Raw genomic sequence first — 16041 nt, 5'->3', positions numbered from 1 at the left:
CAAGAACACCAAGTGCCTGCTTAGGAGCTTTGGGAAGATTCCCTTACTCAGCTTTCTAGAAGCGGGCGCCGGGTCTTCCGGGACCCCTGTTCTCTTCAGGCAATGTAAACAGCTAATTTAAGATTGGTTCTGTCCTCGTATCTTCTCAAGTGGGACGAGAAACCCACCCTGCCTCTTTCCCCCAGTTCTGCAGGTGGAGACTGCTAGTCTAGCTTACTTTTTTGTTTGTTTGCTTTTTGGTTTCTTGAGGTAGGGTCTTGCTCTAGGCCAGGTTGACCTAGAATTCACTCTGGAGTTTCAGGGTGGCCTTGAACTCAGGCGATCCTCCTACCTCTGCCTCCTGAATGCTGGGACTAAAGGCGTGCGCACAACGCCCGGCTCATTTGTACTACACAGTGAATTCCAGGTCAGCCTGCGCTGGAGTGAGACCCTACCTCAAAAACCCTTTTGTTGGGCTAGGGGCACAGCTCAGGGGTAGAGAACTTGCGAGAATTTACGAGGGTTTAATCTCCAGCACCAAACACCTACAAAAATAAAACATGATGAAGTAACTTATGTGATGTGTTGTATTTCTACCGGATGGCGTATCAAATATGGTGTCAGAAGTCTTTACAAGGCCAGGCATGGTGGTGCACGCCTTTAATCACAGCACTTGGGAGGCAGAGGCAGGAAGATCACTGGAAGTTCAAGGCCAGCCTGGGCTAGAGGGAGGCCCTGCCTGGAAACAAAACAGAACAAGTCTTTGGGGACATCTGGGTACAATGGCACACTCTTATAACGCAAGTACTCAGAAGGCTGAGACAGGAGGATTGTGAGTTCAAAGTCAAACTGGGCTACATAATGGGGACCCTGTCTCAAAAGAACATTTTTTTTTTGTTTTATTTTGAGACGGGGTTTCATGTAAACCCAGATTGGCCTTGAACTTGCTATCTAGCCCAGGCTGACCTGGAATTCACTACATAGTCTCAGGTTGGCCTTGAGTTCACGACAATCCTCCTACCTCTGCCTCCCAAGTGCTGGGATTAAAGGTGTGTGCCACTATGCCCAGCTTTTTAAGTTTATTACTATTATTTTTAAATTTTATTTATTTGTTTGCAAGCAGAGAGAGAAGATATATAGAGAGAATGGGTGCACCAGGGCCTCTAGCCACTGTAAATGAACTCTAGACATGTGCACCCCCTTGTGCATCTGGCTAACGTGGGTCCTAGGGAATAGAACCACGTCCTTTGGCTTCGCAGGCAAATGCTTTAACCACTAAACCATCTCTCCAGCCCCCTAATTTTATTATTATTATCATCTGGGTGGTCTTGCTTTTGCCTCCCAAATGCTGGGATTACAGATGTGCATCACTATACCTAGCTTAAAGACATTTTTTTTTTCCTAAGACAGGTTCTCAACCTAGCTCAAGATGACCTGGAACTCACTCTGCAGCTCTGGCTGACCTGGAAACTCACGGCGATGCTCCTACCTCTGGCCCCTCCTCTAGGATTAAAGGTGCCCGTCAGCATGCCCAGCCCAGGCTCTCTGGCGTACTTAGCATCACCTGACACAATGTCTACATATCACTCCCTCAGGTAGACTCTATGGTACTTTGCATGTAGTCTTGCTGTCTAGAAGTTACTGCAGTGGTTTACTCGGGGAAGTGGCTGGTGCCTGAAGAGCTCAGGAGAGCCCTGTGGAGGGGCCCTGGGGTGGGGCGGGCCCAGGCCGGGACGGGGGCTCGCCCACCTTCTGTTTGTCCAGGATCTTCATGGCGTAGTGGTTCCCTGTCTCCTTGTGTTTCACCAGCATCACGCGCCCGAAGGAGCCCGTGCCCAGGGTCTTGATCCGGTCAAACTGATCCAAATTGGCTGTGTTCTGAGGTGGAGGAGTTGGGGACAGCAGTCAGGCTGGGTCTGAGACATCCCCTGGACTGGTGATCCAGGTGCCACCGGCAGGGGGGGCCCTGGGAAGCAGGGTGCGGCCAGGCCAGTGAAGACGGGGCGGGCAGGAGAACAAGATGGTGGGGCGTGCATTCCTCCAGGAGGGTGGCAGGGCCAGATTCGGCCCTGGCCATGGGCCCAGGAGCTGCTGGCAGCTGCGGGTGTGTGTGGGGGCACCAGGTGCAAGGGTATAGTGGGGTGGGGGCCTGGTACTGGGAGTCAAAGGGTCAACATGGGAATTCAGGGGGAGACGGGCATGGCCTGGCGCACCCTGGGGCACCCTGGATTTCAGCCGCACGGTGGCGGTGGCTGTGGGCTAGCTCTGAACATCGGGGCTTACCTGAGCGGGACTCTCCCATTTTTTCAGAAAATCCTCCTTCGCTTTGGCTAGGAACTCTTTCACTGTAAAGGGAGAGAGGGGAGGGTTGGGTGGGCGCCCTCTCCACAACAGCAGGCCTGGTGGGGCGTGCTGAGGTGGTGCCCGCTGTTTTAGAAAAGGGGTACAGCCACTTCACCCTCGTACCTGCTCTTCGACCAGGACTAATGGGCATTGTGGGGAGATTCTGATGAGGCTCAGCCTCTGGTAACTCCGAAATGGGGTGCACGGAGACCCAGGGGTCACTCCCAGAGGGATGGACAGGCATCCACGGACAGTACCCCCTCCCCTCACCCCCCTGCTGACATTCCGCTGCCAGGGCTGGGCCAGCTGAGGTATTTATAGCCGTCGACCTGGCCGCTCCACCAGCCGGAGCCGGCCCCTTCTCTGGGGAGGCCAGGCCCAAGGGTGGAAGCCTCCAGGGCTCCTGGAGCAAGCACCCTTTTGGGGGGGGGGGGGGCTCAGCTGTCACCTTGGCCCCCCAGCTGGCCCTGTGCCCAGCCTTGCTGATGTCAGGGCCCTTGCTTGTCAGAAGCCTTGCCTGATGCCCACCCCTCCAAGGGGCAGCTGCCCTGAGGCTCCACGTGGCTAACATGGAAACCTCATTTTTTCCACTCTCATCATGCTTTAAAAAAATGCATATTATTTATTTATTTTTGGTTTTTCGAGGGAGGGTTTCGCTCTAGACCAGGCTGACTTGGAATTCACTGTGTCGTCTCAGGGTGGCCTCGAACTCACAGCGATCCTACCACGGTCTCCCAAGTGCTGGGATTAAAGGCGTGTGTCAATACGCCTGGCTTTATTTATTTATTTGCGAGTCTCACAGAGAGAGAATGGGTACACTAGGGCCTCTGGCCACTGCAAACAAACTCCAGACGCGCGCAGCCCCACCGTGTGTATCTGGCTTTACGAGGGTTCTGGGGAATCGAGCCTGGGTCCTCAGGCTTGGCAGGCAAGCGCCTTCACCACTAAGCCAGCTCTCCAGCCGTTTGTTTTTTTTTTTTTTTTGTTTCTACAGAACTGAGGATTGAACTCGGGGTCTGAGACGCGCTACACAAGCATTCGACCGCGGAGGCATGCTCGCAACCCCACTGTCCGTTGTCCCCATGCGACGGTCTCGGAAACTGAGGCTTGGATGCGGCGAGGGGCCGCTGAGGGCACGCAGGCAGGACTTCCTGATGAAGGCCTTCAGCCTCCCTGTGAGGTCCCTGGGGGGCCGTGGGATGTGGGACACCTGACCTCACGTCCCCCAGGGCCTTGGTTTTACTTAGGTGCAAAGTGGGGATGGTACAAGCAATGGTGGCCTTGTAGGTAGTGGTGAGGCAGGCATCCATCCATCCCGGGGACGCTCGGTCATCGCCTGGCACACGGGGTTCATTCCACTGACACGTCACCTAGTAATTTTCTTTCATCCTTTTTTTTTTTTTTTTTAAATGTTTATTTATTTATTTTTTATTTGAGAGCGACACAGAGAAAGTGGTAGAGAGAGAAAGAGAATCTGGGTGCCCCAAGGCCTGCAGCGACTGGGAACAAACTCCAGACGCATGTGTCACCTTGTACATCTGGCTTACATGGGTCCTGGGGAATTGAGCCTTGAACCAGGATCCTTAGGCTTCACAGGCAAGCGCTTAACCGCTAAGCCATCTCTCCTCATCCTTTTTATTTTTTTAAACATTTATCTATTTTACTTATTTGAGACATACACACAGAGAGAGACAGAGAATGAGAATGGGCGCACCAGAGCCTCCAGCAACTGCAATGAACTGCAGACGCATGTGCCAACTTGTGCAACTGGCTTACGTGGGACCCGGAGAATTGAATCTTGGTCCTTAGGCTTCGCAGGCATATGCCTTAACCACTAAGCTCTCTCTCCAGCCCGCATCCCTTTTCCTTTTTTTTAATTTACTTGAAGAGAGAGAGTGAAAGACAGACAGAGAGGGAGAGAGACTGAGCACGTCAGGGTCTGCAGGCAAGCACCTTCAACTCCAAGCCATCTTTGTAGCCCTCTTTTCTTTTCTTTTTTCGTTTTTTTTTTTTTTTGAGGCTAGGTCTCACACTAGTCCAGGCTGACTTAGAACTCACTCTGTAGTCCAGGCTGGTCTCAAACTCACAGTGATCCTCCTAGTTCATCCTGCTCAGTGCTGGGGTTAGATGTGTGCGTCACCAGGCTAGGCTTTGGACCTATGACTAGATAGTTTTTTTTTTTTTTTTTCCTTTAGGTAGGGTCTCACTCTAGCTCAGGCTGACCTGGAATTCACTATGTAGTCTAGGGTGGTCTCGAACTCACAGGGATCTTCCTTCCTCTGCCTCTGGAGTGCTGGGATTAAAGGTGTGCTCCATCATGCCTGGCTTTTTAAAATTTAGGCAGACAATAAAGGAGGTGCGTTTTCAATTGTTTTTTGTTTTTTTTTCCAGTGCTGGAGGCCAGCTCTACCACTGAACCAAATCCCTATCCCCTAAAGCCCAATTTTTTTTTTCCTTTCCTCTTATCCCCTGAGATAAGTTATGCAGCCCACATGGGCTTTGAACTCACAATCCTTCTACCTTACCCATTTTCCCCCCTCACTTGGCCTTGAACTCCTGGGGTCCAGCCCTGCTCCAGCTTCCACTTCAGAAGCAGCCTGAAATGCGTGCTGGGCACACACGCTGCGCCTAAGTGGATGCGCTCATCTTTTCTTCCAGTTTTTCTTTTTGTGGTGCTGGGGATAGACCCAAGGATGCCTGCACTTTGGCCTGATTGCTCAAGAGTTTTATTTTTTTGCTTTTTGAGGTAGAGTCTCGCTCTAGCCCAGGCTGACCTGGAACTCACTATGGAGACTCAGGCTGGCCTCGAATTCATGGCGATCCTCCTGCCTCTGCCACCGAGTGCTGGGATTAAAGGCGTGCGCCACCACACCTGGCAGCTTTATGGTTTTTGGGACAGGATCTCCTTAGGGAGCCCAGGCTGGCCTGGAACTTGTGATCCTCCTGTCTCAGCTTCCCCAGGACTGGGCTGGTAGGCGTGGGCCATTATGTTCCACCTGAGTGTTCACATCTCAAGTGGATAGCCTGATGGATTCAGACATCACAAACTTGTCCTTCTTGCCACCAAGCAGGGCTGTGCGTGCATGCTGGCCCTGGGCTGTGTTTTGTTTTGGTTTATTTATTTTTTATTTTATCTGTGTGTGTCTGGGTATGCCGGGACCTCCTGTTGCTTCAAACAAACTCCACACACACGTCATTCTTGTATCTGACTTTACATGGACACTGGGGAACGGAACCGAAGTCTGCAGGTTCTAAAAGCAAGACCCCTTAACAGCTGGGCCGTGTCCCCAGCCCCGTGCTGAGGTTTCTGATGCGTCACCCTGACCTTGCCCGATCCAAGTTGCTCTTCCCCCTCATGCACTGGATACTGAGTGGGCCTGAGGCCCTTCGCCTGACACCCTGATCGTGAGGCCATCGTCTCACCCACCGCCAGCTCAGCCTCTGCCTTGGCGTCAGTCTCTCGCAGTCTCTCGGGGAGAGCTGTCCCCAAGCCAGGCGAGGAGCCACCCTAGGGCCCTGCGTACTCACACTCTGACCTTGCTCGTCACCCAGTAGCTGGGAACCCCACATAGCTTTGTAGGCAGTCACCACTCACCCCCAATGCCAGCGGCTCAAGTGACAGGAGGCCTTGGTGGGAGGGCAAGAGGAACCCCCCGGCAGCGGGGCCTTGCAAAGGCTGGCGGCGCTGGCAGGGGGGCAGCTGGTGAGTGGCTAGGAGCTCCCGGCTGGTGTTGGCTGGGCCTTGGGCTAGCCCATGAGACAGCGCTCAGCCTAGAGGCCTCACGCACTAAATTAAATCCTTCTTCAGAAACTCAAAACCAGCCACTGAGCTGTAGATTGGGGGGACATGGAGCTTCCCTCTGAGGACTCTCCTGTCCTCACCAGGAGAAGGAACACAGCCTGCCTGGAGGAAGTCTGGTGCTGCGACCCCACTCACAGCAACGTCGCCTCGGCCCTTTCTGACTTGGTGGACCCGGCTGCTCCTGCCCTGCCCTCACCAGGCCCTCACTGAGTGCCCAGTACTGCTGTGTGCCGAGCTTGCAAAGTGATGGAGGGCCCGGGCTGGGTCCTACGTGGCACCACCGCGGCCTTGATGGCTCACCACACGGGCAACAGGGTGTGGGGAGAGGGGGCACGCGGTGCCAGGGGGAGCAGAATGGGCATGGTGGCACAGTGTAAGCCCAACACTGAGAAAGGCGTGTGAGCTCAAGGACAGCCTGATCTACAGCCACAGTGAGATCTGGTATTGACGAAACAAATCGGGGGTGGGAGAGGGCGGGGGGCTGAGCAGCAGAGAACTTGCATAGCACGCACAAGGGCCCCGGCATCAGACAAATAAAAGTAGGAAAGAATCAATGAGCTAAGTGAGGTGGCACACATCTGTCATCCAGCATAGGGCCCTATGAGCCGGGCGTGGTGGCGCGCGCCTTTAATCCCAGCATTTGGGAGGCAGAGGTAGGAGGATCGCCATGAGTTCGAGGCCATCCTGAGACTACATAGTGTATTCCAGGTCAGCCTGAGCTAGAGAAAAGCCAAAATAAAAATAAAAATAAATAACAATAATAAATAACAATCCAAACAAACAACGACAATGTAGGCGAGGAGCCCTCACACTCACCTGCTTTCTGTCTCTCCCAGCGGAGCATGGGCATGGGGGCTGGGTGACATGGGGTGATCTGGGGGCCCATCTACCCCTGGCCAGGGCTCAGGGTGCAGGTTGCGGCTTAGGTCTCCTCAAGGTGTGGCGCAGGTAACCCAGGAAACGGACAGCCAGGTGGGCCCAGAGAATCAGCTGCAGCCACAGCTGGAAGGTGACTTCTGAGTCCCCACTCTGGCTACTGCTTGCTTCCAGATTCATCCCAGCCATCCCAGGCTCTCCCAGGAATGTTCCTTTTGCTGGGGAGCACAGAACCTGGTATGATCAGCTGGGGGGGGGGGGGGGTGCGGGCGGCAACCCGGTGAGCAGGGAGGAGCTGGTTGCCATGGAAGCATTTCAAGGTACCTGGCTCCCAGCTGGCCAAGGTCTACGGTGGCTCTCCTTGGCAGTGGGAGGTGGGAAGATCCTCTGGCCGGCCAGCCAGCTCCAGGGCGGGGCACTAAAGCTAACTTCCCCTTCCAGACACTTCCATAGTTCTCAGGATGCCAGGCTCTGCCTCTCTCCGAGAGGTGGGCTGCCCGCAATCTCTGTGCCCAGGGCACTGCCCACTGGGCAGACGGGAAGGAGTTAAGGGCTCAGGCACTAGCCAGGGACTCCCTAGGGGCTAGACAAGCCCTAGAGCTCGTTAATTACCTTGAAAGAACAGCTGGAGCGAAAGGATGGGCTGGGCTGGGGGGGGGGGGGGAACGGGACACAGTTATAAGAATCATCCTATCTTGGGCTGGAGAGATGGCTTAGCAAGCCGAAGGATCCCAGTTCGACTCTCCAGGACCCACGTAAGGCAGATGCACAAGGGGGCGCGCATGCATCTGGAGTTCGCCTGCAGCGGTTGGAGGCCACTCTGCCTCTTTCTAGCTCTCAAATAAATAAATAAATAAATAAATAAATTAAATATATATATATATATATAGAAAAGAGTCACCCTATCTCCTCCCGAGTTGATTTCCAACACGAGCTCTCTTGCTATCCCAGAAAGAAACGGGCACAGCCGGCTGTCTCGCTCCTCTCCGGGGGGCCGAGGGACAAGCGGTGTTCCGGGCTGTCCTTGGCGTCTGTCAAACCTTGCCCTGCGCCTGGCTCCGCGCTCACCCATGAAAAGTCCAAACCGGAAATGAACAGCTAACCCCAGGGGCGGGGGAGGGGAAGGCAGCCTTGGCCACCTTCCTTCTTTCCAGGACTCAAAAGCACCAGAGGGGTCCGTGGCAGGAGCCTCCCTTGGGGCTACTGCCCGGCACCGTGGTCCCCGGCAGGCCACAGGAAGTGGACAGGGAGGGTGGCATGGGGAACCCTGCCCACGTCCACTACTTGGATGGGGGGGGGGGAGAGAGAGAGAGAGAGAGAGAGAGAGAGACACGGGTGCCACTAATCTCATCTGGATTTGATTTGTTCACAGAGAAAAAAACTCCAGACACCCCGCGAGGAGCCAGGGCCCCAGCAAGAGGCGGCGATGTAGAAATCCCCCTTGGATTCAAACGGGGGGGGAGGGGGGGGATGACGACAGCGGAACACCAACCCGGGGGCCAGGGGCACCGGGCGCTCTCTTGGAGGAAGCCCAGGCTTGGGAATCCCTCCCCGCCAGCCTACGGAAGATGCTGCGCGTCTGGGCCAAGGATGCCCACCCTTGGACCGGGACCTTCCAGTCTAGCCCGGATCCCAGGCTCTGGGGGCTGCAAATGCACAACAGCTTTTGAGGGAGAACCCCCCCCCCGACACTGGGCTGCACCAACTCCCCCCCATTTTTGAGCTGGACCCCTCCCCCACTTCTAAACTGGATGACTCCCTTAGTCTGTGTTGAACCCCAACAGTGAGATGGATTCTTCCCCCCCCCCCCCCCCCCCGCCAACACACACACACTGCTGTGGACCATCAGCCCCTGTCTGGACCAGGCCATCCATCTCTGCTGCTCTCTTCTTCCTTCTTGCCAACAGTCAAGGGGTGTCAACAGGGGAGAGGTTTCCAGGGACACAGAGAGGAGCCCACAAAGTCTTCTCCCTGCTCCCCCAAAACTCCAATGGCAACCCCTCCCTGACTTGAGGGGCAGTGTGTGTGTGTGTGTGTATGTGTGTGTGCCTGGAAGGTTGCTATAGCAACAGGGCTTGGCCTCACCATCGCTGGAGCTGGAAGCCATCACTCAGTCTTTCTCGCAGAGCACCGGGGGACTACGTACGGTGGCCGGCAAGGCTCACGAGACCTGCCCCACCCGCTTGGCCATACCTGCGCCCCACCACCGCCACCAGAGCCTTGCCTACAGGGGGAGCCGGGGAGTTGTGGGGTGGGAGCGGGAGGAAAGACTTCACCTATAGGCCAGAGGACGCGAGGTAAGGGTAGATAGGGCCATTCCACGTTTTGTTAGGCTGATTGAGCAAAAGGGCAGAAGCGGCGTCGGAGGTCCCTCTTGGGCACCCATACAACTGCCAATGTACAGATCGGGTTTAATCCTCATAGGATGTTAGACAGCAACACTTCTTCCCATCTAGGGACCTTTCTCTTGGTACCTGGATCTGCTTTGTCTTGGGAGTCTGGAGGGACTTCTTGGGCTGGCGGGGTGGGGGGGGGGGACTCCCCACTTATCAACCGTGCCTCTTCCCCCGTGGGCCAACTCCCATCCGAGCCTCTAGCCAGTGGTAGCCAAAACCTGAGCCCCACTTGGCTGACCATGCTGGGAGTGTCCTGAGGCTGTGGCCTGCTCGCAAGTATCTCTCTCTCTCTCTCTCTCTTTTTAAAATTTTATTTATTTAGGTTTTTGATCATTTTCCTCTGCCCCTAGCCCCTGTTAACGTCTCTGTCAACCTTGGATACAGGCTCCCCTCATCCTGCTCCATCCTGGGCCACTGTGACATGATGCTGTTATCTACGGAGTTCGCATGTGGGAACCATGCAACTGAGTTTCAAAAAGAAAAAAAAAAAAAAAATTCTTGCAGCTGGGCGTGGTGGCGCACGCCTTTAATCCCAGCACTCGCACTTGGGAGGCGGAGGTAGGATCGTCGTGAGTTCGAGGCCAGCCTGAGTTTACATAGTGAATTCCTGGGCTAGAGCGAGACCCAACCTTGAAAACACAACAACAAAAAAAATCACGTGTTTTAAATTTATAATTTTGTGTCGGGCTACAGGTTGGACGGCTTGTGGCCCTCTTGCCAAAGGAGGCAAATACCGCCATGCCTTGGCACCGAGGTGGCAGCGTTGGTTAGAGCCTTCCAAGGTCTGGGCATCTTCCTGATCCTGGGGTGGGGCTGGCATGCAGCAGATGAAATGCAAGGGCCCCCTACAGGCTGGCTTGACTACTGCCCCACTCCTGGTTCCAAAAGATGGGAAACCAAGCCTCCCATCCTCTCTGAAGCAGAGGGGCTATCTCATTCCGTTCTTCCCTGGGCGGATGGTCAGCTTGGGGAGGTCTCTGAAGGCTGACAAGGTCTCAGGGGCAGAACATAAAAATCATCTTAGGGAGCTGGAGAGAGGGCTTAGCGGTTAAGGCGCTTGCCTTGCAAAGCCTAAGGACTCACGTTCGAATCTCCGGATCCCATGTAAGCCAGACGGGCAGTGATGCAAGTGCTCAATGTCACACATGCACACAAGGGGGCGCACGTGTCTGGGGTTTGTTCCCAGAGGCTAAGGCTGTGACATGCCCATTCTCTCTCTAAGATCATTTTTAGAGGTGTTTCATTTCTGCTGCTACATTTGGGGAGATTACTGGGTGCTACATGGAGCCTAGGGCCTTGTACATGGTAGGAAAGAGCTGTACCACTGGGCTGCCACTTCAGCTATTCTGTGTGAGGTAAGATTTCATCAAGTTTCTCTGAACTTGTACCTTCTCAAGCCTCAGTCTCTACAGTAGTTGTGATCATAGTTGTTGTTACCCTTGTTAGTTACACTGCATATATATCTACATACATATATATATATGTAAAATCACAAGTTGGGTGGGGTGGTGCATGCCTTTAATCCCAGCACTCGGGAGGCAGAGGTAGGAGAATGGCTGTGAGTTCGAGACCACCCTGAGACTACATAGTGAATTCCAGGTCAGCCTGGGCTACAGTACCCTACCTCGAAACAACAACAAACTAAGAAACACAGAGTGTAACCCACACAACAATCGCCTGACTGCGCCTCTATTATCTTTTACCATGAAATAATTAATAGCTTAGGCCCTGTGAACAGAAATGAGTAAAATTTTTACTATTTTATTATTATTATTATTATTATTTGGTTTTTAGAGGTTTTTAGATGTCTTGCCCTAGCCCAGGCTGACCTGAAATTTATGTAGTCTCAGGGTGGCCTTGAACTCATGACGATCCTCCTACCTCTGCCTCTCGAGTGTCGGGAATGAAAGATGTGTGCCACCATACCCAGCTTACTATTTATTTTGAGGCTGTGTCTCCTTATGTTGCCCAGGCTGACCTGGAATTCAAGGTTCTCTTTCAGTCTCTCTTGTGCTGGTTACAGGGTGGTTTATTGATTTATTTATTAACGTTTACTTTTTCGAGGTAGGGTCTTACTCTAGCCCAGGCTGACGTGGAATTCACTACGTAGTCTCAGGCTGGCCTCGAACTCACAGCCATCCTAACACCTCAGCCTCCCGAGTGCCACGGTAAAGGCGTGCGCCACCACGCCCGGCTTTTATGATATATTTTATTTATTTATTTATTTTGGTTTTTCGAGGTAGGGTCTCACACTGGCCCAGGCTGACCTGGAATTCACTATGGAGTCTCAGGGTGGCCTTGAACTCACGGCGATCCTCCTACCTCTGCCCCCCCGAGTGCTGGGATTAAAGGCGTGCGCCACCACAACCGGCTATGATTTATTTTTTGAGACAGGTCTTATTATATCGCCCAGACTAGCCCTGAACTCTTGGCTTAAACAAACCTCATGTTTCGACCTCCTGAGTCGATGAGGCCATGGGCATATGCTAGTTTGCTCTGCTATTGTTTAAATCTTTTCAAGTTAAGAAAGTATAAATGCAGTAGTGGACTTGAGATCTGGGAGGCAACTTAAGAGAGAAGCTGAGCTGGGGAGTTATGGGATAGAGGAAGTCCTCTGGTGGACACATTCTGGGTGTGAATCTCCATGATGTCACCTACATCAAACTCAGATGGCTTATTTGGAAAAATCAGGTAATAGCCCGTTATGAAAATCACCAGAGCACCACTACGGAGACCACTGAGCCCGGCACCTTCCTAGATGCCCAATAAAGGCAGCTCGGGTCCATCCTGACGGTTCCCTCCTGAGCATCTGGCCCACGGCGCTGAGAGAATTAGCCGTTCCTTCCGGAGCCTCTGATCTTTCTCGTGGGATCTTTTTCCCCCTCTGCGGCTCTCCAGCCCCCACCACATGTGTCTGACAGGCTTGAAGGTTTTCCAGGACTATGTCACCGTCCCAACTTTCAACCGGGCCACTGCAATATATAGCCAGCTGCCTCCTCCACCTTCCACCTCCCCGCGGGCCTCACCTGCTGGGGGCGGCCCCGTCCCCTTCGGCCCAGTCCCCTGCAAGCTCGTGCCCAGACCTTTTTCTGGACACTACCCACCTGCTCCTCTGTCATCAAGCTCTGAACTGCAGGCACTTGCCTCCCGGTCCCCCACCCACGGTGATATTCAAGCCTCTTCGAGGCCGCTCTGCTACGCTGAGTTCTGTCGGGTTTCAATGGGAGTCATGTCCCTGGGCTTTGACGGGACTCAGACTTTAGACAAGGGCTCGAGACCATTTCTAAAGGCCATTCCAAACACACAACTTTTCTCTCCCCGGCTGGAAGAGGCCAGCATGTCTGGGGCTACGGGCAGAACACACCTCCCTTCTGGCTAAGCCTTGAACACACACAGAATTCATGTGTCCCCTGGCAAACCTGCCGGTTTCCATTGCTGGCTCCCCCTGCCCTTCCCACCTACAAGTCCTTTTTCTGATCACCCCAGTTCAAGCAGCAAGAGCCTGCCTGGCTGACTTCCCCCCCAAAAACCTGCCGCCGCCCCCCAACACACACGCATGCACTTCATCCTCAGCTGGGGTACCGGGAGCCCCGGGGAAGAAGCCCCAAGGGACTGCGTGAATGACGGAGCCGCAGTTGTGAAACCACCATTTATTGAGGGGCCCCGCCAAGAGCCTAGAGCTCACTGCAGGGCAGAAGATGCCCCCCACTCCCCGCAACCCAAGAAAGAGGGACAGACGCAACGAATTTGTCAAGCAAGACCAGCTCGAACTTGGCGCAAGCAGTTCTCTAGGTTCATAAACAGTCTGGCTAACCCAGCCAGGGACAGACAGACGCTTGCTTGGAGGAGGGAAGACAAGCAGAGAATACAGGGTATGAGAGGAGCTGAGGGACCCAGAAAGATAGATGTTGTCCCCCCCCCCCCCGCCCCACACCCCAATGCCAAATGACACAGACAGGGGGAAACAGCGTTGGAAGGTGGCCCTAGGGAAATGTTCCGAGGGGGCAGCGTAAGCTTGGAGGTGGGGGGCGAAGGGGGTCTGTGAGAAGGTGAAGAGGGGAAGGGCAGGAGAAAGATGGCGGGGGCTGGAGGGGGGGAGGGGTGTGGTCACTAAGTGGCCAAGGTCCCTGCGGGATGGAGGTACACCCCAGAGCACTCTGCCAAGAGCCTGGATCAGGGTCAGGCCCTGGGCCTATATGTAAGCAGAGGTGAGTAAAGGGAGTGTATGTGTGTGTGTGGGGGGGGGATTTAGAATCTGGGGAGAAAGGGTTAGGAAAAGAGGGGGTGGAGTGGTAACAGGGCCCCATGTGGGGCCCCAGCGGTCATACGTGCAATGGTTGGCAGTGACAGCTGGGTGTGAGTGTGAGTGTTGGGGGGGGGACGACGGACGCCGTCTTTGCAGTGGGGGGTCGGCTGGCCATGAGCAATGGAGCTCCTACGTCGGGGCTGGGGGCCCTCTGCAGGTCCCTGGGCCCCAGCCCGGACAGGCAGAGGGGAAGGGGCGCGGGTGTGGGGGGCGGGCAGGGAGGAATGGTGGTGGTGGGGTTACCGTGGGGGAGGGGCATGCGAATGATGGACAGAGCGGGGGACCGGCGGCGCAGGGCCGAGATCAGGGTCACGGCCCGGGCACTCACCGCTCTCCTGCTCGCTGCCCTTCTTGGCGGCGGCGGCGTTGCCCATCGCGGGTGTCGGTAGCCGGGGGGCCGGTCCCGGGAGCTGCGCCTGCGGCGGCGGCGGCGGCGGCGGCGGCGGCGGGGTGGTGCTTGCTGACGACGAGACACGACGGGCCGGCGGCCCCGGAGCGCGCTGGGCGGCGGAGGCGGCGGGCCCCCCCCCCCTCGGGCTGGCTGCGCTGGCTGCGGCGCCGGGACCCCCGCCCAGCCCCTGCTTCCCGCGTCTCTCGGCGCGCGCTCCCTTCCCCGCCCGGGAACCTCAGCCCGAGTCCGCTGTCCGTGACGCCCCCGCAGCCGGCCGCTCATTGGCCCAGGCTTCCGCGACTGACAGCCCAGGCTCGCGGCCCATTGGCTCGCCGCAACCCTCCCGCGACGCCATTGGCTCCCGGCCGCGTGACGCGGGGCCCGCGGAGACCTGGCCAATCACGGGCCCGCGATGGCTCCGTTGGGGCGGGCCGGCGACCCTGATAGGCCGAGACGCCCGGGGAGGCGCCTGATTGGTCGAGGCGCGCCGCCCCGTGCCCCCCTCCCCTTCCCCTCCCCTCCCGGGGCAGGGACGGCTCGGTGTCAATCCCGGGGTGAGAGGGCGGGGCGGGGCGCAGTCTGCGGGCCCCGGGCGGGGCGGGGCGGCGCGGCGCGGTGCGGGGAAGCTGGCGGGCGGCCGCGCGGCATTCCGGGGCCCAGTAGACGGCCCGGGCCGGCGGGCGGGCGGGCGGACGGACGGACGGACGGACAGACGGACCGGCCCCGTGCGCGCCGCAGTCTCCGCCTCCCCCGGCCCCCCTCCCCCCCGGCCCAGTGCGGCAGCGGCCGCGGGCCAGCTGAGGTTGACGCCACGGCCCTCCAGGCGCAGCCGCTGTCCACCGGCCGGCCGGCGGGGGAGGGGCGCGGCCTGCGCCGCGGGTCAGAGGTCGCCGGTCGTCGTCAACCCCCCCCCCCTCCGCCCGAGGTCCGGGACCCCAACGTGCCCGCCGGGGCGGCGGCAGCCAGGGAGGATGCGGGGCTGCTGGGAAGGGGGGCGCGAGGTGTCCCGACCCTGCGCTCCCTCCCGCCGGTGGTGACCGCGGGCGTCCGCGCCCCGCCGCCGCGCAGGCACCATTATATCATCATCATCATCACCCCCGCCTCACTCGCGAGGCGTCCTAGGCACCCCCGGGCCGGGAGTCGGCTCGCAAAGCCCATGCAACCTGCTCGCTGGGCGGAGAGAGGGCCGGTCCCCTTCTCTCTGGGCAATTTTTTTTTTTTCTTTTTCTTCTTTTTTTAGTGCAAAGCTGAGGATTGGACACTTGCTAGGAAGCGCTGTTCCAGGGCGCTCTTTCTCGGACACACAGCCTGAAGCCGGCTCACTCCCCAAGGGTTGGGGCTGACTCCGGGGGCCAGGGCATTCTTTGTTGGGGGGCGGTCTGGGAACTATGGATGCCAGTAGCATCTCCCTGGTACCCGAGGTGTCCTCCACCCTCTGCCCCCTGCAGGGAAGCGCTCTGGGACGGGAGCGGGGGGGGGGGGCTATGGAGGGCTATGGGCCACCCTCCCCAACGCCGGGGGCACACCTGCGCCCTGACCACCTTTCTAGCTCTGGGGTCTGCGGGAGCACGCCGGGCACAGGCACTGCCTCCAGTGCATTGTGGGAGTTGTTGACCTGCCAACCGCTCCACTTCGGACGAGTTCCATGGTAAGGTCGAGTGAATTTAGCAAAAGCGTGGCAGTGTGTCCTTGGATGACAGCGTTGCCCTTCCTGAGGGTCAAGGTCAAGGTCTGAAATAAGTCACTGGTTACCATGTAGCCAGTACAGCTGGTGTTCCTAAGCTTGGACAAAGAAAAACCATCCCTGACCCTCAGTCTAGACTCCAAGTGTACAAGCAGTTGAGACTGCAGGAAGGTGGCAAGCAAGGGAGAAGGGCCAACCACCAGGGGACACAGGGCGAGGGTGACAAAGCCGCCTTCACCGCAGGAGACAAAAGCAGAAAATCAG

The 16041-nt window shown here is 56.6% G+C and overlaps 1 protein-coding gene across 1 annotated transcript in view; it reads right to left on the bottom strand.

Annotated features, from left to right (window-relative positions):
• The window catches only part of Prkaca (protein kinase cAMP-activated catalytic subunit alpha), a 36045-nt gene extending 21914 nt beyond the window's left edge, over positions 1–14131 (bottom strand). Inside the window, exons 1-3 of the mRNA XM_004672472.2 lie at positions 14031–14131; positions 2263–2324; positions 1729–1857 (exon numbers count right to left, since the gene is read on the bottom strand). Of these exons, the coding sequence (XP_004672529.1) occupies positions 1729–1857; positions 2263–2324; positions 14031–14076 (237 nt within the window). The 5' untranslated portion in view covers positions 14077–14131. The remainder of the gene's footprint in view (positions 1–1728; positions 1858–2262; positions 2325–14030) is intronic.
• Positions 14132–16041: the final 1910 nt, after the last annotated feature.

Source organism: Jaculus jaculus, chromosome 21 (assembly GCF_020740685.1).
Source record: "Jaculus jaculus isolate mJacJac1 chromosome 21, mJacJac1.mat.Y.cur, whole genome shotgun sequence".
Lineage (NCBI taxonomy): Eukaryota > Metazoa > Chordata > Mammalia > Rodentia > Dipodidae > Jaculus > Jaculus jaculus.
This window is presented reverse-complemented; position numbering and strand designations above follow the sequence as displayed.